The 22,130-nt window shown below is 47.6% G+C and overlaps 4 protein-coding genes; 1 reads left to right on the top strand and 3 right to left on the bottom strand.

The window, feature by feature from the left end:
* Positions 1 to 9,822: 9,822 nt before the first annotated feature.
* Positions 9,823 to 12,910, bottom strand: GSTUM_00007626001 (uncharacterized protein; the record flags this gene model as incomplete). The annotated part of the gene is made up of 3 exons (XM_002839548.1): positions 9,823 to 12,622; positions 12,688 to 12,841; positions 12,886 to 12,910. 3 exons carry the CDS (start codon positions 12,908 to 12,910, stop codon positions 9,823 to 9,825), a joined length of 2,979 nt encoding a protein of 992 aa, XP_002839594.1.
* Positions 12,911 to 13,956: 1,046 nt separating this feature from the next.
* Positions 13,957 to 14,785, bottom strand: GSTUM_00007625001 (uncharacterized protein; the record flags this gene model as incomplete). The annotated part of the gene is made up of 2 exons (XM_002839547.1): positions 13,957 to 14,631; positions 14,711 to 14,785. 2 exons carry the CDS (start codon positions 14,783 to 14,785, stop codon positions 13,957 to 13,959), a joined length of 750 nt encoding a protein of 249 aa, XP_002839593.1.
* Positions 14,786 to 15,858: 1,073 nt separating this feature from the next.
* GSTUM_00007624001 (uncharacterized protein) lies at positions 15,859 to 18,679 on the bottom strand (the record flags this gene model as incomplete). XM_002839546.2 has 9 exons in its annotated part: positions 18,602 to 18,679; positions 18,508 to 18,527; positions 18,219 to 18,364; positions 17,818 to 18,007; positions 16,986 to 17,616; positions 16,907 to 16,943; positions 16,581 to 16,850; positions 16,267 to 16,516; positions 15,859 to 16,210 (listed from the first exon to the last, which is right to left on the bottom strand). Exons 3-9 carry the CDS (start codon positions 18,223 to 18,225, stop codon positions 15,859 to 15,861), a joined length of 1,737 nt encoding a protein of 578 aa, XP_002839592.1. The 5' UTR covers positions 18,226 to 18,364; positions 18,508 to 18,527; positions 18,602 to 18,679.
* A 2,701-nt stretch (positions 18,680 to 21,380) lies between these two features.
* Positions 21,381 to 22,119, top strand: GSTUM_00007623001 (uncharacterized protein; the record flags this gene model as incomplete). XM_002839545.2 has 2 exons in its annotated part: positions 21,381 to 21,725; positions 21,823 to 22,119. 2 exons carry the CDS (start codon positions 21,381 to 21,383, stop codon positions 21,985 to 21,987), a joined length of 510 nt encoding a protein of 169 aa, XP_002839591.1. The 3' UTR covers positions 21,988 to 22,119.
* Positions 22,120 to 22,130: the final 11 nt, after the last annotated feature.

The raw sequence follows: 22,130 nt of genomic DNA, 5'->3' as shown, positions 1-22,130 counted from the left end.
AACGGTGAGATCCGCTAGGTGGATGCCACCCTGTCACACCATGGCATCGTCAAATTCGCCCACGTGATCAACTCCTTTGACAGGCACGAGTATGCTCTCATATGCGTGAACCCCAGTGTCATCTCCCGGGATGAGCCGCCGACGTGCCTGCTCACGCCCATCGCTCACATACTGGAGAAGGAACGCCTCGAGGCCGAAGCGGCCGAAGCGCTCCCCAAGAAGCCCGCTATCCCCACCAAGGTGTTGGAGTTCACGTGGGCGATTTCGGTGAACGACCTCGCGCATAAGATGAAGAAGATGGGGGAGTTTTTGCGGAAGGGGAATCGGGTTGAGGTTATTATTGGTGTGAGGAAAGGGGCGACGAAGGTTAGTGCTGACCAGGCCAAGGGAGTTGTTGCGAAGGTTAGGGAAATTGGGACGGAGTTTGGGAGAGAGTGGAAGGAGGTGAAAGGGGCACTGGGGAAGCAGTTTACATTGTTTTTTGAGGGGAAGGCACCGGTTAAACCCAAGGAAGAGGAGGAGGGGGAGAAGGTTGGAAGGAAGAAGAAAAAGAGGAAGTTTATGACACCGGAAGAGCTAAAGGCAGAGGCGGCGGAGGCGGAGGCTAAGGGGAAAACAACAACCGGGGAGAGTAGTGAGGTGCGTGTGATATGATAGTAGTGAATACCTGTACATAACTGGTTACGGGCGCAATGTCCAGTAGTCCAAAAGTCTCCTTTTATTCTATACCCTTGAACTCCTTCTGTAAACTAGTACAGTGGGAACACAACCCCGCATTGATAAAATCGAATACAAATATCAGAAAGAGGACTCCACAATCGGAAGCAACGAACCCCCACCACTAATTACATAATCCCAGGCATCCCACCGCACTTTTAGTGCAGCCTACCTGTAAGCGCGTCCACCCACCAAGTCACTTTAACTCAACTCAACGCGTTCCCCTCCCTTCCTCTCAACAACAACCCCATCACCGACCAACCTAACACAACAAAAACCCCCCGCCCCCCCTAAAAAAGAGAAAAATGACCGAACAAACCCCCCGCATAAACGCCCCCCTCCTACACCAATTCATCGGGAGAACCATCCGCCTTGTGGGTAAAGTCACGGACATCCACGGCGACAAAGCAACGCTGGATTCTAGCGGGGTTATCATTGCACGTTTAGACCGGGTACCCCCCCATCCTCCTCCCCCGTTGATGAATGGAGGGCTAATGACGGGAGGATTACTAGGATTCGAATCTGAAGCTTGGGAATGCGACGGAGGTGGTGGCGAAAGTGAATCCGGACCTCTCGGTTAAGGTGCTCACGTCGACAGATTTTGGGGATAATCTTGGTAGGTGTTCTCTTTTCTTCTCCTTTGGGGGTGGAGAGAGGGGCTAATGTGGAGGGGGGTAGATATGAAGGTTTACGAGGAGTTGGTCGGGATATGTCAGCAGCATAGGGAGATTTTTTATGATAGTTAGAGGTGGGGTTGGATATCCCTTTTTCCTTCTTGCGATTCCTTCTACTGTACGGTTTATTGTCTGCTTGGCTTGCTTCTTTGTTTGTTTGCTTGCTGGGGCTAGAAGGATGGAACTCAGTGACTAGTAGTGATCACTTACTGCTTGGCCGTTCGGATGCGTGGGCATTGTTGCAAGAAAATATATAAAGTTTGGTTTCATGATGGCTTGTTTTATCTATACGCTCACGGTATGATGTTGGAGGCCTAGAGTGGAAGAGGGGATAGTGCTCGCGGCATCATGGAGTGGCAGTGCTATAGTGTGAGCTCTATTAAACGATTCCACCCCCGAGTAGGAAGCAGCTGCGAGATGTACGGAATGAAGATCAAACTGGTATCGTATGAAGAGTATACGACACATGTCCGTGAAATGAAGAAGGATCGTATAGCAGTCCCCGGTCAACCTCGAGGAGGAAAAATGCGAGACTGCGGATACAATACATCAAGATTATCCAGAAGCACCCCGGACTACACCCCATACATCTTATCCCGTTCAGAAATACCCGCCCCACAAACCTCACATCACCACATGCAGCAACACCAACACTTCCAGCTTCTTGAGGGCCGTCATCCATTTTCACTGGAGTTCCATTATATAATACATTAATGTACAGTACGTACAGAGCCGTGGATCATGAGTTGATCAAGTGCCCTCAACGCACAGTACCGGTAGTGAAGGGGGGGTAGAGGCTTCATATTTCCCTTATGATATTTATAGAGATTTTATTTAGCCCGTATGGAATTTCTTTATTTTGATATTGTGGTTTGGTCCTTTTTATCGTTAACGTTGTGTTAAGCTACCCAGAGGGCAAGGGAGACTTGGGGGGGGGGGCGGGTAGGTAGGCTCGATGCATATTTACGCCATACACCACTGTCACGAGAAAGTAGAGGTTGAAGATCAGCACACAAGCTCATCCAGAGAAGTGAATTACTCCTGGCCCAGTAGGGCATTTCGCACTCTAACCCACGCAAGAAATCCGATCCCAGCTAGCATTGACCACTTGAGGCTGCCTTATATATAGATGAGCAATTGGATAGGAGGATCTGTCTGTCTGTCCGTGTCGATTTTCATCCCTCCATAATACGGTATATCATACCAGGTTTCAGGATTTATATCGACTGTACCGCAAAAACACAGCACTTGATTCACTACGCGGAGATTCCCTGGGCGGGCCCTCGGATCAAAGGGGATATCGTTTTACCTCCCCATCGAAAAGATGGAAACGATTAGATGAGAAGGTGAAGGTTCCTTTTTCTTAGGGTTAATAAACCATGATATTGTAGACTTTAGCACGGACAAGTGGTGATATCGTACGTAGCCATCCCAACGGGGACCATTTGGTTTCGAATATTGTCCACGGAATGGTAACGACATTGAATACCGTAGATATATCACCCCTGATATGATAGCCGTACATACGCTTGACGAAATATACTTCCCGGGAAGTATATATGAGTCGAACGAGCGATGGGAGAGATAAAAATCAAAAATCAAAAATAAAATCACTTTATCATAACACTCAAAAAAAGGCTATAGAAATTTTTCAGAATAAAAAAAACTCTCAAGGGAGAAGTAAATGTACGAGTGTGGGTCGCTTTAGATATATATAATATTATTATATTACAAGTTATATAATTGATGACCTCAATCTTTCACTCAAAAAAAAAAAAAAAAAAAAAAAACACTCCACAAAACCAGGTTATCATACCCAACGAACCCGCCATCCATCCCCCCAACACGACGGACAAGATTCGCTCACCGCTGTGACGGGATCACCTCACTTGATGTCGCACTGCGATGGATGGGATGGGATGGGGGGGGGATGGAGGAAGTTAGAGAGATTGATCGGGTAGGGCTCTCGGCGTTTGAAAGGAGTGCAGCGCTGCTGGAACGTTAGTGGTGGAAAAGGTTGTGCAACACCGACATCTCATGAGTCATGTTGGAAATTGAGGACGACAGACAGGATAAAACCAGTTGTCATTGCAACAGTAATGACTGAAAGGTGGGTTTTACGCAGTGGACTGAGTTGGCTCTAATGGTAATGAGGGAACCTTGTATTGTATGTGTGTGAAGGGTAGAGAACAAGGAGTAAGGAGAGTTTCATACAAGAGGTGTGGAGTGGAGTTTTGTTATCGACTTGAGAGTTGAGAAGGTTGAGAAGAAAAGAAAAGAAAAGAAATAGGAAAGAAATAAGGTGAAAACTTTTCACTACTTATGTGTCCTCATCTGAGAGGTACGCACACTACTGTAGCCTCCAGTCTGAGCTACGGGTACTTAACTGCCATTTTCAATACTCCCACTGCTTTAAAGGTTTACGAACCTGAAAAAGCACAATGGCATGATAGGCCTCTTGGACGAGATCAATCCTCAACAAACTCAAGTAAATCAATAGTGCAACTGAAAAGAAAAACCTCCGAAAAGAACAATAATGAAAACTAAAATAAGTCCTACAGCCTCATTAAAAACCTCTGCTGAGGAAAACCTTTCTGGGAAAAAACCATTAGTAGTAGGTAAAAAGAGTACTGCGACAGAGGACAACGAAAGCAATCAAAAGTATGTAAGAGAAAAACAATCAAAATAATCCTAGGCCATGAAGGTGTTTCCAGTGAGTTTCCTGGGTCAAGGCCTTGGTAAGAATATCCGCGGTCATGTCCTGGGTGCCAATATGCTCAATGTGAATTAGGTCTTGAGAGAGTGTGTCCCGCACATGGTGATACTTTGTATCAATGTGCTTAGTCCTTTCGTGAAACTTGTTGTTTTTGACCAGATGAATGGCACTTTGGTTGTCTGCATATAGGAGGAGCGGTGTTGAATAGGATGGAATGGAAACAAGTTCAGAGTAGAAGCGCCTAATCCAAATCGCTTCCTTTGCTGCCTCAGAGCAGGCAATATATTCGGCTTCCACGGATGATAAGGCCACAATGCTCTGCTTTTTGGATTTCCATGAGACAGCGGCATTTGCTAGAAGGAAGGTGTATCCTCCTGTAGATTTCCGGTCCTCAATATCTCCAGTCCAGTCTGAGTCCGTAAATTCATGTGGAGTAGTAGACATGGGTTCCTCCTTCCGGATATAGGAAAGTCCAAGGTTCTTTGTTTGCTTTAGATACCGGAGAACCCTCTTAGCTATCACGAGATGGCTCCTCAGAGGTGATGCCAAATGCTTGCTAAGAACTGAAATCGAATACGCAAGATCTAGTCTGGTACCAGTCCTTGCATATATGATACTTCCTACCATAGATTGGTATAGGTGGCAGTCCTCGGGAGAGAGTCCAGGGGTGTCTATGGTAGTAACAGATCGTAGAGCTTTCGGATCCAGAGGTGTATAGAGGCCATTACAGTTCTCGAGTCCAAATCGATGCAGGATATTGCTGATAAATCTTTCCTGCTTTACCTGGATACTCCTACTCGATTGATAGACCTTGAGACCCAGAAACTGGCGTACCGATCCTAAGTCCTTCATTTTATATTTTAGTAGTAACTTTTCTTTTACCTTTTGCAATTCAAAAGTTGAAGAACTTGCCAAAAGCATATCATCAACATAGAGAACAAGAATAACTGTAGGGGAGAGATAAAGATTAGAGTCACTTGTTGTTGGCTTAAATCCTATAGAGTAAAGGTAGTTGTTAATATCTTGAAACCAAAGACGGGGAGCTTCTCTCAGGCCATAAAGAGCCTTTCTCAGTCTTAAAACCTTAGATCCTACTTGATCATAAAGATCAGGATCAAGCCACTCAAACCCCTTAGGTGGACGAATGTAAACAACTTCATCACCTATAGATGGATTTAAAAAGGCAGAAGTAACATCCATATGATAGACTTGCAAATTTTTCAAAACACTCACAGTCAGAGGCATACGAACTGTTATGAGGCGAGCCACTGGAGCAAATGTTTCTCCATGCTCGACTTGTTCAAAGCCTCGTACAACTAGGCGGGCCTTATAACGTATTAAACTGTCAGCCTCTACCTTAGTATGGTAAATCCACTTACAACTCAGGATTGGCACCGTAGTGCTCGTCAGCAACTCTGGCGTCCATGTTTTGTTGTCTATAAGTGATTTATACTTGCTGCGCATTGCTGCTCCCTAATGCTCATTACTAGCAGCGTCGGCATAAGTGGCCGGATCAACCCCATGACTGCCCTCATAGTCATATATAGTAGATCTATCCTTATCAGCAAGAGCAACCTGTGCAACTTGTGATTTAATGCGACCAGAATGTCTAAGTGGGGGAATAATTGCTGGCGCTTGAGGTAGTACTGGTGCTGGCCGGGAATCCAAACACTCCGCAGGTGTAAGCTGCATTTGTACACTCTCTGCTGCAGGTGTAGGCTGCATCTCATGATCTACCACAGGGCTCACATACATGGGGGACTTCGTATAACCCATATTCTCGATCAGGCTTTCAGAGAGCCTAGCAGTTTTCTCAGATGTGCCAACAGTCAAAGACTGTTCAGTAGGGGACCTCACTCCACCTACATCTATAATGTGGTAGTTAGCCGGATCCTCTTCATTCTCATCAACTAAGAGAATATCCTCTGGAAGGACAGGCCTTAAAATATCATGTCCCGAGTAATGCTCAAAGGAACCAGCAACTTTGGTCTCATCAAAGACAATATCAGAGGATTGAAAAGGGCGCTTTTGCTCCAAGTCCCACATCTTCCAAATCTGGCCCGTATCGTGGACATAGCCCAACATTGCACATCTCTTAGATCTTGGACCAAATTTCCTCTCAGTGCGCTGTGCCTCAGGAATCAACTTATAGGCTAGGCAGCCAAAACGGTAAAGGTGTAAAAGTGAAGGCTTCTTACCATAGAGTACTTCATAGGGACTTTTGTCTCCTAATACCCAAGAGGGTAAACGCGCATGTAAATAAGTTGCTGTATTAATAGCTTCAGCCCACAAACCTGGGTCCAGCTTCGAGTCCAAGAGCAACCTTCTTCCTTTTGTTGCTATAGTCCTTATCATGCACTCAGACAGTCCATTTTTGTGCTGGGTATAGTGCGGAGCTGGCTCAAACAACACTCCTGATGTACAAAGAATGCCTCGAAAGAATTTATTGAAATATTCCCCTCTTCCATTGTCACATCTAAATCTGGTGACAGGGAACTGTGGAAACTGCTTTCCAATCCGGGTTATGAACTCTTGAAAATAGCCGGTAACTTCGGTAGCCTCTTTGATTTGCAGAAAGTACATGGACGTGTAGTGTGTATAGTCATCTATGTAGAGTATAAAGTAGCGAGCTCCTGAGCATGAAGGTACTGCGATAGGCCCAGCGAGGTCTGAGTGTATCAGCTCAAATGGGCGCATAGTTCTTGGAACAGGTTGGTGGATAATTTTGCGCTGCTGCTTCGCCAGTATACAAACTGTACAATCAACTAGGTCCTCTGTATCACTTACAGATGGTTGTTGGAGAGAGTCACCTATAGTAACCTTTAAAGAGTGAAGGTTTAGGTGGGCGAGTCTGGAGTGCCACAGTGCCCAAGACAACTTAGCGATAGAAGATCCAGATCTTGCAAGAAGCGCATGTGAAGTATGTATCATGAGAGGTGAACCACAAAGTCTCCAGAGCCCATCTTGGAGTACTGCTAATCGGTTCGGCTTTTTTGCCTTTCCTTCGATCTCACAAGTCGTAGAGGAGAAGGTAATACTATATCTTTGACAGAGGCCAGCAACCAAGATGAGAGTGTATTTAAGCTTTGGAACATATAGAGCTTCAAGTTCCAAGACAGCACCTAACTTCAATCGAATCTGAATGGTGCCACGAGCAACCCCTAGCAATCGGCTTCCATCACCAATAAAAACTGGAACTGGTGCTGGAAGGGTTTTGATCGTATGAAATGCTCTTCTGTCATGGGTAAGATGATTGGACGCTCCACTATCAATGATCCAATTGGCCTGCTCCAGGGCAATCGAAGCAGTATCAACAATGAGAGCATTTTCAGAAACATAAGATGCAATAAGAGCCTCTTCATTGTGATTCCTGGAGATGCAACTAGGCAGTGATGAATGGGAATCGGTTCGATGGAGAGCTCGACACCTTCACTCAGCTCTTTATTTGATAAAGCAATTCGCTTCTCGATGGCCTCTTTTGGTACAATAATTGCACACTAGCCCAGATCGTCCCTCATGCCTTCGGTTTTGACCTCTACCAAAGTTGGTATTGCTGTATCTTCCTCGATTGTAGATGTGGTTGTACTGTGAACCTCACATCCTTCCTCAACTTAGAGTTGAATAGGTGATGCCTGTAGCAAGTGCTGTAGTCAAGGCTCCAGCTGTGTTTGATCCACTCACATCATCTTTTCTTTCTCTAATGGCTTGTTCCTTCTGGAGAATAGCCTCCACGAGCTGATCGATATCTAAGTCTGACTCAGAGAGTACTCGATCCATGGTAGATAGGTACTCTTCTGGAAGGCGAATTTTAGAAGAGACACAACGGAGTTTGGCGAGATTTCCATATCAGTACCAAGAAGTCTTGATTGTAGAGACTTCATTGCCGAAATCAGGTCGTTAATTTGCATCCCAGGCTTTAGATGCAGGGTGAAGAGTTGACGCTGAAGTGTTGACTGTCCAATTCGTGAAGCAGTAACGTCATACTTTTTCCGAAGTGAAGCCCACATAGCAATAGGACAGTCAAGGCCACGAATGTGTTGCTTGGCTTGTTGGGTACAGGAGGTAAAAATTATTCCAAATGCTCAATTGATTTTATTTCGATATTCGGCATAGGCTGGCTGCTGATCAGGTGTTGGAGGATTTTGATTTTTGAAGATGACATCGTAGGTTTGATCAGCTCTCATAAAAGCTTTAAGGTCCTCACTCCAATAGTGAAAGTTCAATTCGTTAAGCTTTTAAGTCATGCCGAACTTACAAGTAAAAATCTCTACTGCACCGGTAGCAGAAGGATAAAGTTTCTAAGTTCGATCAGATGTTGACATCACGGCAACAATTGCGGGAGAGACAAGCAGTAGCAAGTAACGGAGCCAACTGGAGTTACACAGAACCCGGGCTCATAATCTGTTGGAAATTGAGGACGACAGACAGGATAAAACTGGTTGTCGTTGCAACAGTAATGACTGAAAGGTGGGTTTTACGCAGTGGACTGAGTTGGCTCTAATGGTAATGAGGGAACCTTGTATTGTATGTGTGTGAAGGGTAGAGAACAAGGAGTAAGGAGAGTTTCATACAAGAGGTGTGGAGTGGAGTTTTGTTATTGACTTCAGGGTTGAGAAGGTTGAGAAGAAAAGAAAAGAAAAGAAATAGGAAAGAAATAAGGTGAAAACTTTTCACTGCTTACGTGTCCTCATCTGAGAGGTACGCACACCACTGTAGCCTCCAGTCTGAGCTACGGGTACTTAACTGCCATTTTCAACAAGTCACGATGGATCCGGGCGAGTGATGATACGTGACTCGTATGCTACTTCCTCGCGCTTCCCGGTGAACGGTAAAAATATTTTGAACTCATGTATCATACCCTCAGGCATTTAGTCGGCTCGTGCCAGTAGTTTCAACATGTGCTGTCAGGTTGATTTATGGGTATATGATTGATATTTTCCTTATTCTGATAACATGTTTATTTTTTTAATAGAATATTATCATAGCAGTTTTCTATTTTTCTTGCAGCGTAATATGATGAATGAAATTATATCGTAGATTGATAGAGCAGGTGCTGTAAGGTGAATCGAGGGAAAAAATATGACTGCACTTGTGTTTGGTCCAGTGGTGTAGAGCGCTCCAGACACCTGCACGCACAGCACAATGGCAAAAAAAAAACCCCCATCATATTTATTACCAAATCTACCTAGCTACCCTCCCCGCCCGCTACAGCCCGCTCTCCCAACCTCTTTTCTCTTCAGCACAAAAAAAGACCCCATAGTATCATACCAGTAACTAACCGCATATACACCCAACTAATGATACACCGCTACAAAAGCAAAAAGGAAAAAAGGGTGGGTAAGGGTCCAGATAATGTGACAAAGGTTAGAAAAATAAAAAATAAAAAATAAAAATAAAAAAAATACCTACTCCAGATATCGCCCTAGCCAACCAGCCAACCTAAGGGAACAAACACGAAGAAAAACGGTATAACAATAGCGATGCGAGCACAAATGAAATGAGAATAAAAGGGAGAGGGAAGCAGGGTGGAAAGGAAAATAATTATACAAGAAACAAGCAAGGCACCACTCAACTTATCGTCACATCATCCACTCATAGACACCACCTACTTACATACACCAAACCGGGCAGGTGCAAACCAGGGAAAAGAGATAATAGATAGGAAAACGCAAGCCCAAACAAAAAAAAACAACCAGTATACACCATCCCAACTAGCTACCCCCCAATACCCGCAGCCACAGCCTTTGATACGTCGTCAATAAACGACGAAAAGTCCACCCTGCCGCCACTCGTCGTAGGTGTCGGTACAACACTACTGCTCTCACTCCTCCGTCGCCCATCCCCATCCCCATCATCATCATCACCAGCACCAGCACCCCCCCCCTGCCCCCCCCCTCGCCCCTCAACCCCGTGAATATCCTCAAAGATGTCAAGTCCGCAGGTCATATTACCCATGTCTGGCGTTGACGGCAAGAACTCACTCCAAAGGGCATTGTTTACGGTGTCATTGTCCACCACGCCATCCAGGTTAAACAGCGGTGGGGAGCTAGGCATGGTCATGTCCGTGCCGAATATATCGTCGCCGAAATTGAAGGCTGATCCTGGGAGGTGGTGGTGAGGTGAGGTGCCGAGGATATCTGTAGACATTTCCTCAAGGTTCCTCGAAGCCGTGTCGATATCTGCGCCCTCCAAAAGCTTCTCCAGGAAGGCGGATGTCGGGGAGAGGTTTCGACGCTGTGGGGAGGAGAGGTGGCGGTGTCCGGGTGAGAGTCCGCTTGCTACCTTTTTGGCGGAGGAGAATATGGCGGCGTTCCAGGGGCTGGGTGAGCCAAGGCTTGTTCTGCTGCCGGTTCGGATGGGTGTTCGGGGGTATAGAGGGACTACTTTTCGTTTCTGAGGGGTTGTTGGCTTATCGAGCGCAGCGATATCTGAAGGGGCCCTTGGCTCCAAGCTTTCTGGAGCACAATTCTCCTTCTCGACGTCTCCTGCTGCAATCACCCCTTGGAAAGATTTACTTGTTAGGTCGCCATCACCGGAACCCTGCGGCCGCAGATTTGTAGCGCCATTGACTTTAGGCTTCGTGAATAGTAGCCTTCTTGGTGATTTTGACTTCGACTCAGGGCCATCCAAATCAATAGGACTATCTACAGTCCCGGGCTTGATAGGACTGGACTGGACAACACGCTTCGCAGCTTCATAAGCAGCTTCCCATTCCGGATTACTCCCCTTTGTAGATCTCGTCCCTCGAGGAGTCATTGCAAGAACCTTCCGAACCGTTGCCGGCGCATGTCGAGGCGTTTCCTCCTCATCTAGCACCACAATTGGTCCAGTGAGAGGTCCCGGCAGTTGCGTTGAAGTCGGTTGTTGAGCTTCCTTGGGCATCTGCTTAGCTGTCGCCGGCTGCTTGCGTTTTCTCACTCGAGGTTTCTTAACTGGGGCCGAGGGTTCCTCCTTCTTTCCATCCCAGTAGTCTTGCGGACGCATAGTCTTATGTGAAGCATGCCAAAGTCCACAAGGGTTGCAAAGTAATATCTCTTTTTCACCCTTCTCAGTTTTTATGCCCTTATCTTTAATATCCTCGTCATTATCATCCCTAGCAATCATAACCTTTCGCCACGTGGGCGTTTCAATCGCCCCACAATTCATGCAGAAGTTTGGCATTTTCCCTTGAGTCACTGCCTGAACCAATTGCATTTCAATCCTCTCCTTGACATGAGCAGCTGTACGAGGCTTAGGCTGTGGTCGTTCACTCCTGGATCTCTTGACAGATTCCCTCTCTTCTCCCAATTCACTGGATGCTGCTGCATCAGACATCAACCGTTTGGGTTTTCGAGGATATTTTCTCTTTTGTGACTTGGGCTTTGCAATTACTCGTGTCGAATCGGGTGAAGGAGCTGCACTCATATTGACATTGTCGGGCAAAGAAGTGGGTATAGAGATCTTCGGTAGCTCCAGCATGGATGAATTCATTGACTGATTATCCACCGGATTCCCCTCCTCCGGCGTTGTCTCCACTGTTATCGGTTGTTCGGGACTTACAGGCGGAGACTTAAGCTCCTCTTCCTCCTCTTCGAAGAGAGCATTCAATCGCCGCTCCAGACCATCCGGTGAGGGTACATCTGGACAAAGAGATGGCAGAACGGGACTCGTAGGAGTCGGTGATATCTCATTTCGAGATGGCTCGAGCTGAGTGGGTGGTGACGACCTCATTGTCCTCGAGTCAATAGTTCGGGAAGGTGAGTTTGCATACACCGGGGAAAATGCGGTCGTCGGCATAGGCGTCACCGGGTTGTTGTTTGGCATTGTTTGAATAAGCTCAGGTGGCGTCGGTGTAGGAGAGGGCTGTGAAGGAGGGGGTGGAGGTGATAGATCTTCCTTCACCTGAGGGGTTGGAGGCAACGGAAGCATCTCTGGAATCGACTCGAGAGAAGCTCCAGGTGCCGCAGTGGCAGCCACCTTCTTCTTCCGATTACCATTACTAGGTTTCCTCGCTTTAGCCGGCCCTGTTTTAGCCTTCTTCTGTGGAGGTTCACCATTTTCCTCCCCGGAAGTAGGATTGCAATCTCCCATACCCGATGGCGGTGGTTGAAGAGTAGCGCCTTTATGAGAAACCTTAGATGTAGCTGATGTTAAACCTCCGGGGGGGGCTAATATATGTGGGTTTGCGTTAAGGTAATTCGTCCAAGCAGATGCATCAAACCCACCAGGTATTACCTTCGAAAGGGCGTTGTACGCATGCACCGATTCGACAAATTGCGCTTGCGTAAAAGTGTTGACAGGTGTAAGCTTTAATTTAACATTCAAGGTCTCCTTGACTCCGTCATTGCTGAAGAACCCAAAGCTGTTTGACACAACACGTCCCGTGATCATGGAAGCATTTGTCGAGGGATTATTCGAGTTGACAGTCGCCATCGCCCACGAAAGCATGCCACAACCAACCAACGGAACCCCAACCTCGGAATAATCGTACGCGTAGACCGAATAATCCTGCCCAAGAGTTGCTACAAGTTCAGGGCTAAAGGAGGGAAAGAGCCGCAAATCAGCCATTCCGATCCCCACAATAGATGTAATGATCCTAACCTCGCAGAAATCATGCTCAATATGCAAGTCTTGAACTCCACAGCTCCCACCACCGTGTCCTTATCCAGCTCAACCACCCTAGTGGTAATCAGGTGCGGCCATCTCGCGAGACAGTTTGATTTATTCTTGTCGTCGAACGCATAGGATACTTTCACTGTGAGTAGTCAGCATCTCTGATTCCCTTTGTTACTGCCTAACTGGCGGTGCGTCGGGACGCGTACATCTCATACAACGTGAGGATGATTGCCCAACATTGTCACCCTGAAAACCAACTGAAGACCCAGGCGGCGTAGGCCCCATGGCTGAAGTCATTTAAAATCTCCAGCCGGCAAAAGAGTACTGCCAAAATTTGGGGTTTCGTGTGGGGCGCACCCTACTCCGTTGAGCGGATTCACAGTGCGAAGGGTTGAGCCAAGATAACGATGGTTCCAGCCGCAGAGCGCGTAAGATGAGGGGAAACCACGAGCGATGAAAGAGAACAGAGAGATTGTCTAGGAGTTTAGTTCTAAGGAAATGGTCTATTAAAGGTAAGGCTATGGAAAGCCGTGAGAGGGGGGTTCTGTAGGACGCAGAGAAGTATGATATATTATGGAGCGGTGGAGAGGGTGGGAGGAAAGGGTAGGAGGTGACAGCTAGAGCATAAGAGAGTGTGCCTCTCCTTATCCCTATCCCTCTTCCCGACCACCGGAATGTAACGACGAAAATGGAAAATCGGGCCAAAAGAGGAGGCTTGTGGCTCAACGCGCAGTTAGACTCACCTGAGGAGGGAGTCCCCGTGGTTTTTCGTCCCTCGCGCAACGCGACGCGTTGAGACACGCACTTTGAACCTCCATTGAGACTGGTCTGCTCCACCTAATCTCCAGCGATACTGCGACATGCGAAACCCCATCTCTCCCCGCCGTGAATTGCGAGTTACTTTGTGAAATTTTAATGTGAGGGAAGGCGTGAAAACTATCACATTGCACCAATTCTACTATACACAAATATGGAACCATAGAGGTAAATTCCTTGACTATGATACCTTCCCAATTCTCCCCTATGGTAACTCTAGAAGTCAGGGAGAGAAATACCCTTTAGAAGCTCTCCCATCCCACGTGTCATCTACATTTCTAAAGGGTGTGTCATAATGTCGTTTGTCGTTGATACCCTCCCCCTTCCTTAAAAGCGCGAGCTTCCCCGATGCAGGCCCTCTCACCCCAGCAACCAAACCATCCTTCCCACGAAGCGTAAAGACCACGAAGCGTAAAGAAAAAAAGAAAGAAGAAAAAATCATTCAATCCCCTCCTTCCCGCGCCCCTTAACCCTCTCAACCTCCTTCCCTTCAATCCCAACAATCTTCACCCCAGCAACGGCCATCTCCTCCTCAGCCTTCTCCCATCCAGTTCCCGGCACAACTGCCCTCGTCCCTTCACGCACGACAAACGTCCTATACCCAAACCTAGCCGCATCAATGGCACTCGCCCTGACACAAAAATCTTGTGCAAGCCCTACAACAAACACATCCGTAATGCCCTTCTCGTGCAGCATCTTAGGCAAGCCCGAAGTAGACACACTCGTAGACTCCGGCGTGAACGGTGGTAGGTGGAATGGATCAGTGAAGGCAGAGTACATCTCCACCCGAGCGTCCTGGCCCTTTTCTATCACTGCGTCGATGCGGGAGATGTCTATCTCCGGAACCAATTCTGCCCCAGGGGTGTTCTGCACACAGTGATCTGGCCATAAGAGCGTCGTGTAGTGCCTACCGGTATCCGAACCATCGGGGTGGAAAACTGTAGTATTCGATACGAACGGGACGTTATCGGGCGGTGGATGATTCGAGGCGAAGGAGACATGATTCCTTGGATGCCAATCCTTCGTAGCGACCTTTAAGGCGAACGGTAGCGCTAACAATGCGTTCACGATGGGTGCGATATCCCGACCGCCCTGCACAGCCAATGATCCATTCTATCATCATCATCACCGCTAGGATCAGCGCTAACCCCACTTGGAATAGCAAAAAAAAGAGAGAGAGAGAGAAACAAACCGGCGGACAAAAATCTTCCTGAAAATCAACCACCAAAAGCGCCGGCACAAAATCCTCTTCGATTCGAGAACCCATTTCGAATGAGTAGAGCCTTCCTGCAGTCGATTTGGAAAATTTGATGTTGGCCAAGACAAGGGACCTGGGGGTATAGCCTGGGGAGCTGAGTGGTCGCCTTTCTAGCTAAGGTTTCTGAGACCTTGAGAACACAGACCCTTTAAAACAAGCCCAAATAGGACTCGAAAAAAGCTCTAAATGCACAGCAGTAACGTAAGCAAATGTTTTCCAATGTCTCAGATGCGGTTCACCGATTGGAGGGAACATTTATTGCCCTCGCTTAACTATCACAGATCCCTTATCTCACTGACAACCACGTCAAGATAAGCTCCTTCCCAGCACGCACAGATCGTTTCAGCCTCGCTCACAGCCAAGACTTTCTTTCTTTCTGCATTGGGCGAATCGTGTCATACGGTAATTAGGTTGAGCGGCATGTGTGTATTACGGTACTCGAGTATGATAGGACCATCGATAGGGCAAAGTATCATACCACACTCGGTAAGTTGATTACAGTATTCTAATTCGCCGGTAGATTAGTGAGTGTAGTGATTTTTGGTGATGTGGGCATGTGTCGATGGATAGATGTATGATACAGTATCATACTTGTTGAGTGAGGTGGCGTGGGAGAACTCACTTTGTAAGGTTCTGGGAGAGGAGATATCACTGATCAAAGTCGTGCGTGGGAAGGGGCCACTTTGAAATACGTGATCAGCACCAGTTATGCATCCATTATACGGCTGCGAACGTTGTGAATGTAGAGGAGATGCACTGTACTTCTAGGTTACTTGATTTGAAACTCGCTCACGTGCCTGGGCTCCTGACAGTTATCACAGTCCCCATTCCCGGGGGATCCCCACCTGACTTTCAGGATCGTCAGAGCATTCAATGAACCTATTGTACTATCCTTTTTAGCCTACTCCCACAGGTATCTGGTCCTCAACATCTACCTTACTACGCTAGAAGTCACGCTTCATAATTCATGCGGAACCCAGAGATCACTTGAAAACCACAGCCAATCAATTTAGATGATAATAATTCCAGTTCAAATCCTATAGTCCAGGTATCCCGCATCACTAATCGCCCCCAAAAAACCATCAAACGGCCTCGGCCAATCCCTCCATAAGGACCGCGATCCCAACAGCCCCCGGATCTGGGGTATCCCCCACTTCACCCACATAGACGCTCCTTCCAAGCGACGCCTTCATCCCTCTCGTGCTCTCTGCGCCCTCCCTCGCAGCTTCCGCCGCCTTACCAACGTCCCCGTCCTCAGCCAATGAAATAATGCATGGCTGCAGCGCATCCACCAACGTCCTGTCCCCGGGCTGCGCAGGGGTGTACTTCCTCAGCGAGACTAACGCCGTCATAGACGCTTTGGCCCATACCCCCAAGTTCACCTCGCCCTCTCCAGCCTCACGGAGGGCTTTAGCGAGGGAGTTTAGGAAGATGCTGTCATTCATTATTAGTTCTTCGAGTGATAATTGGTGATGAATGCGTGGGCTTACGAGTAAATGGCGCCGGAAGTTCCGTCCATGTTTGCCTCCACTACTTCTGCCAACGCGCTGACAGTAATTACAGCGTCTGGACTGATCTTGTTGGCGCTGATTAGCTGAAGGATGGCTTCGGCGCCTTTTTTCAAGGCGGAACCGCAGTCGCCGTCACCGACTAGTTCATCGTAGCGGGAGATCTCCGGTTCCGCTTTTATAAGTGTTTTAAGGGCGTTAGAGAGGGTGTAGCAGAATTGGTTGACGTTCACTGGGAGGGGGGGTCGCGTTAGAATTTGGCCAGAATCTGGGGGGTTGGGACATCAATTGCTCACGTTTCAGTCCCGAGGGTGGAATTGATTCTTCCTTTGCATCGCTCTCCGAGCTTTGAGTTTGCTTGTCCTTACTGGCCCAGGTTTCTTGCTTGACTGGGGCGGACCATCCGAGAGACTGGTGGGGCGCGTCGAGGAGGCCTAGCATGGACTTGGCCTTACCAAGGCCTGTGTTGACAAGTCTGAGCAAGCTGATACTGAAACCATTTCCATTAAGGGAGGTCATGAAAGTGCCGGAAAAGATTCTCTTTGGCTTGATAGAGTAAGTTGAGTCTAAAGAATCGAGTCAGTATACAGCTGCTAACGTGCCGTGCCCAGAATAAACACACCGAGCTGCTTTGCGACTTCCGTAGTTATTGCTCCCATCTCTAGGGGGCTTACACCACCAAGATTGTTGAGCATAAGAACCCAACCTTCAATCTTCTCCACATCTTCAAGATAATTCCTATCCTTATCCTCTTTGCTCAAGAGCTGGCCTAAGAGTATGCTCACTAGCTCGGGAAGCTCGGGAATCTTCACTCTCTTATATCCTTGCTCATTATGAATCCCCATACCAATCTCTATCTCATCTGGCTTGAGTGACCCCTCCTCATCCCCGTCGGACGCTACCACTCGACCAGGCACATGCACATGAGCGAGTGACGAACCGACAGACACAATATTAGCTGCAACAAGTGAAGCCAAAGCCGAAGCTTCCTTCAAGGAAGCAGCTCCCGCGGCAGAGGAAGCCAGTGCTCCAACGATCTTATGAACAAGAACAGTTCCCGCAATTCCGCGTCTGCCAACTTTCCCGTTCTTCTCCCGGCCGACGCCAACGTCGTCGGCAACCACCACCATGTCTACATTTATACCAGCGGCCTTCGCTTTCTCACTAGCGAGACCAAAGTGCAGGATGTCCCCGGTGTAATTCATCACGATAAGGAGGACGCCAGAGTTTGGGTCTACCCTGCGGGTGATGCAGCTATAGATCTGTTTCACTGACGGTGAGGCAAAAATTGAGCCAGAAACGGCGGCTCGGAGGACGCCATCTCCGACGAAACTGATGATGGGATTGTCGAGAAGACGTCAGCAATTAAAAACTCCTTTTCTAGATCAATGCAATTTTCGTGATATAATGCAGGTATTATTATTTTTGTTTTTTTTCCCTTCCATCTCCCCCTTGCCTATGGACGGGGAATGGTACCTGTTGAGAGAAATAGCCAAAAGGGTACGAATTATTATGGGAAAACAAAAAACTTACGACACGAAGCTGGGCTCGTGGCCCGCTCCTCCACCCGAGATGACTGCTACTTGACCCGGGTGGGATTCCGGACGAGGCTTGCAATAGACGATTTTGTTCTCCTCATCGAGGGCCAGGGATGGATTCGTTAGTGGGGCCGAATGAAGGGCTGTATTCAAGAGATGGACAGGATCGTTGACGAAGTGCTTGTCTGGTACGGGCAAACAAGGTTAGAAAGGTCTGTTTTCCTCCATTGTGACGTTTTTTCTGCTTTAATTTTTACTATATTACGCAAACTTTTTTCTCTACCCCTCCCTTTGTGGGTCTGATGGCTCATGATACCAGTAGGTCTTGCTCCGGCAACTTGTGAAGGGACTAACTTTTGATATCAAACTACTCCCCCATTGAAGTGTGAGACTTACTAGACATGGTTAATAGCAAACAACCTTTTCCGTTACTGGTATGCCTTATTGGTGGGAGAGAGATGCTTTTCGAACTTCAAGAAGTCTTCTGAATCAAGTTGAAATGTTTCGACTGAAGGGGCGTGGAATTGGGTGTCTGATCGCTTCTTCGAACCTCACGTTTTAGTCCCCGGATCAAGGCAAGGGACAAAAAAAAAAAAACAAGTGGTCGCTCAGCAGATGGAGATCTATCATACAAGAAAGGAAGTTTTTCCAAAGTGCGGGGAAAGGGAGAGAGAGGGGAGCTGACTTGATGTCATCCTATTAAGCCTCAAAACGTAATAAAAAAGCTCGGCTCGAGTTAGTTTTGCAGTTTTTTGTGATATGGGAACGCCACACTTCACTTTTGATAGCCCAAGCCTTTTTTTTTTTCACGGGAAGGGCTAAGCGCGTGAGGAGCCCTGACTATTTTGTTTTTTTCGTGTGTTGGAGCGATGTGCGTGGGGAAAAAGGGGGTGGAGGGAGGGGAAGGGATGTTGTTTAAATAAAGTAATTCCGATATGACGTCGGTGGACCCCAGGGTGTGCCAGATTTTCCCAAACCCTGGGCTTCGGGGCGAAACATCAGGGAAAGCGTGTTGCATGGTTATGTGATATGTGTCTCATGTCTCATCTTGCGACAACTTGTCAAGGCCTCGTTGATCATGACGGCTCCCACCCATCCATCCCCGGTTTCCCAGACCTCGATGCGGTCCCTTGACTCTCTCTCCCCCTTCCACCCTACCGTGCTCGAGTACCGATAGTGCATAGCGTACTGATGGGTCCCATTGGCTGGAGTTGTGAGTGAGCAATAGGAGCGATGCATTCTGTGATCGGCACGGTACTCGTACTGCGAGTATCGTGGTTCAAATTCGGAGACTGTTTGCGAGTTCTCAGATAACGGGCCAATGGGACGCTACCCCCGAATACACACCACTGGCATAGTTGCTCGATTCACCGTGGGGTAAGGGGCCAGCGAGGGGGGAAGAGGAGAGCCTTTTCTCAGCGACGGGCATCACCGTACCTCTATTATGATAGCCCTTTGTCCCCACTGCCTTCCCCTGCAGTTTGCCCATCACTTCGTGTCGACATTCCTTTTCGTATGGTATGACAAAAAACGAGTTATATTTATCGATCATCAATCGAATTCCTCCGCTAATCGTGAGTAGTGTGAGTAGCATACAGGAGATTCCCTTTCCTTTTTTTTTTTTTTTTATCTCCGGCTCACTTGCACATTATCCCCAGTACGACTACTATAGTACCGGCACTCGAGTTACAGTGTGTGTGTGGCCCTCACCCAAGTTTGCAACTCACAGCATTTCTTCTTCTCGAGTAACCCTTTGTAATACGATTTGTGTGAGTGTGTGTGTATGCACCGTTGGTCTCAATCAGACATAGCCGTCCGATAGACTACAAGATATCCTTTTTTTCTCTCCACTCGTAGAAGTCCTGACGAGCAAGCAAGCAAATCCAACGGACACATGGTTCCTGTCCCACCACACCCTGCCCGCCATGGCGAAAAACCTCCTTATGATGCATGATAAGATAACTCACAACCTGCACAAATGTCTTCACAGCAACTCCAAGTATAATATAAATGACCGTAAGTGCATAACCCACCACCAGCCACACACACCCACACACGTACTCCGTTGCCATGATAAACACCCATCCCGCCCATCGCGACAATCAACTCAGTTATATAGTTAGCAACCAATCACGACCAGAAATCTACCCGCAGATCAATCTATTATAATAAGCGATTGGCCCGGGGGCAAATTTCCACTCCAACCTTGTTTGATGAGGGGAAAAGAAAAGAAAGAAAAAAAAGTTGGCATAACTAGCGGGGCATTGGCATGTTTTTTTTTTTTTTTGTCAGAGCCTATATAAAAAAAGGGAGAGTAAACACTAGCGGTCACTCGGCGAGATGCATAAGCGCATACGGTAGCGTGCGGTATTTGTTAGGTTACGATGCCGCCATAGTTATAACAGTATCGTACAAGTATAGTGGCTTGGTGGAAAGGTGGGAAAGGTGATGGATGAGTGTTTCTGTTTCTCTTGGAGTGGGCAGGGTTTTTTCTTCTTCATAAGCAGCGATAGTCTGGGTTACTGGGTATCCTATCATACAAGTTATGATAGAGAGGAATGACATGACGACGGGGCAAGAACTCTGGAGTGGCAAGCAGTGAACTGAAACTTGCCTGCCAGGTACGGCACAGTCCACTTCTGTCTACCATACGAATTTCCACGAGCAAGGGAAACTCCTGCATCGCCAAACTAGAGTACGGTAAATTACCTCCTAGCTGCCATAGTTTGTATCACAAGCACAAAAAAAAAAAAAAAAAAAAACAGGGAAAGACGACCCCCCTTGGCCAAATCCCCGCAATGCATCACACTTTGCCTACCTACCTGCATATCCCTGTTATCGGGTGCTTCTTGCCTGCTTGCTGTGAGTGGAAGGGAGAGGAGCTGTCTTGAACCTTGATCGTGATTAGAATAAAGTTATGTATGATATTCATACGAGTGTTGGTGTTTGTCGTAAGGGTTAACTTCTCCTCGTCTTGAGTGGTTTATGATACAGCTTTTGGATTTTGGGGGATTTCGTGTTGTGCGTGATTTGTGGTGAATGGGAAGGTTAGAAGTATATGGAGACCCTGTTCCCCCTGCGGCTCAGGTATTATAACTTAAAGTATCATGATTCTCGCCTTGTTTGTTCGAAGGACCCTTGGCAGGAAGCGAGGGATAGATGAACATTTCCATGACACCCGTTGGCCAATGAACACATGCGATGCGTATCATAGCCCCGGGACTTCTTGTTTGGGGATGTAGATTACAGTACGGTGTTTTATATAGGTGATCAGATAAGGTAACTGTGCTCGAGTATGATACGAGGAGAATCGAATCTGCGCCAAATGATTTCGTGCGAGATTTCAAGATCTTCCCTCCCCTCTCTTCTTCCCCTGACCTAACCCAGTGAAAAAAGAATGGAAAGGGAAGAAAAAAAGATGCATCAAGAAACTCGTAGCCAGAGATCAATAATCGCCACGTGACATCGAAACTTCACCCAGGACACCTCCCACAGCACATCACCTCATCAAGAGCCAACCAATCAGCAACCAACCAACCACCAAAACAGCCGCCCCGGATGACCACCCACTTCCAACGCTTCACTTCGGCCCCCTTCCTCCGCGCGCAATTCCGAACCCTGGTCCGGGCTGGGCAGACATTCTTCTTCATCCACCTCTTCTGGGAACACTTTTACTGCGTCGGCGCCGCGACGGGTGCGAGCATGCTCCCGACGATAAACGTCGCCGGGGACTGGATCGTGATATCGAAGCTGTACTCGCGCGGCCGCGGGATCGGCGTAGGCGACATGGTCAGTTACGTGCGCCCCGTGGATGGGCCCGGGATGCATGTTAGTAAGAGGATTATAGGGATGCCGGGGGATTGGGTCGTTGTTGATCCTGAGAAGGGGGATGAGATGGTTAAGGTGAGTGTGAAGGGTTGGAATTTTGGTGGTGGTGGTGGTGGTGGTGGCAAGGTAGGGAGGGAGGGGGCCTAATGGGCGCTTTGCAATGTGTTTTTAGGTTCCCCGGGGGCATTGTTGGACTACCGGCGATAATTTGCCGTTCTCGAACGATTCCAGGCATTACGGACCTGTACCGCTCGCATTGATTCGTGGGAAGGTTATTGCTAGGTTCAAGCCGATGCCAAAGTTTTTTGAGAATGGTTTGAAGGATACTGAGGATTGATTAGTTTCGCTTTCTTGGGCGTTGGTACTTGTATGGTGGGTTGGAATTTGGTGTGATAATATAGATACCGTAGATGGACGGTTCAGTGTTATTCTGGGGGAAAAATAATAATGTAGATGATTTAAACTGTTATATACAAGCCC

The sequence above is a fragment of the Tuber melanosporum genome (genome assembly GCF_000151645.1).
Source record: "Tuber melanosporum whole genome shotgun sequence assembly, scaffold_38, strain Mel28".
In the NCBI taxonomy this organism is placed as follows: Eukaryota; Fungi; Ascomycota; class Pezizomycetes; order Pezizales; family Tuberaceae; genus Tuber; species Tuber melanosporum.
This window is presented reverse-complemented; position numbering and strand designations above follow the sequence as displayed.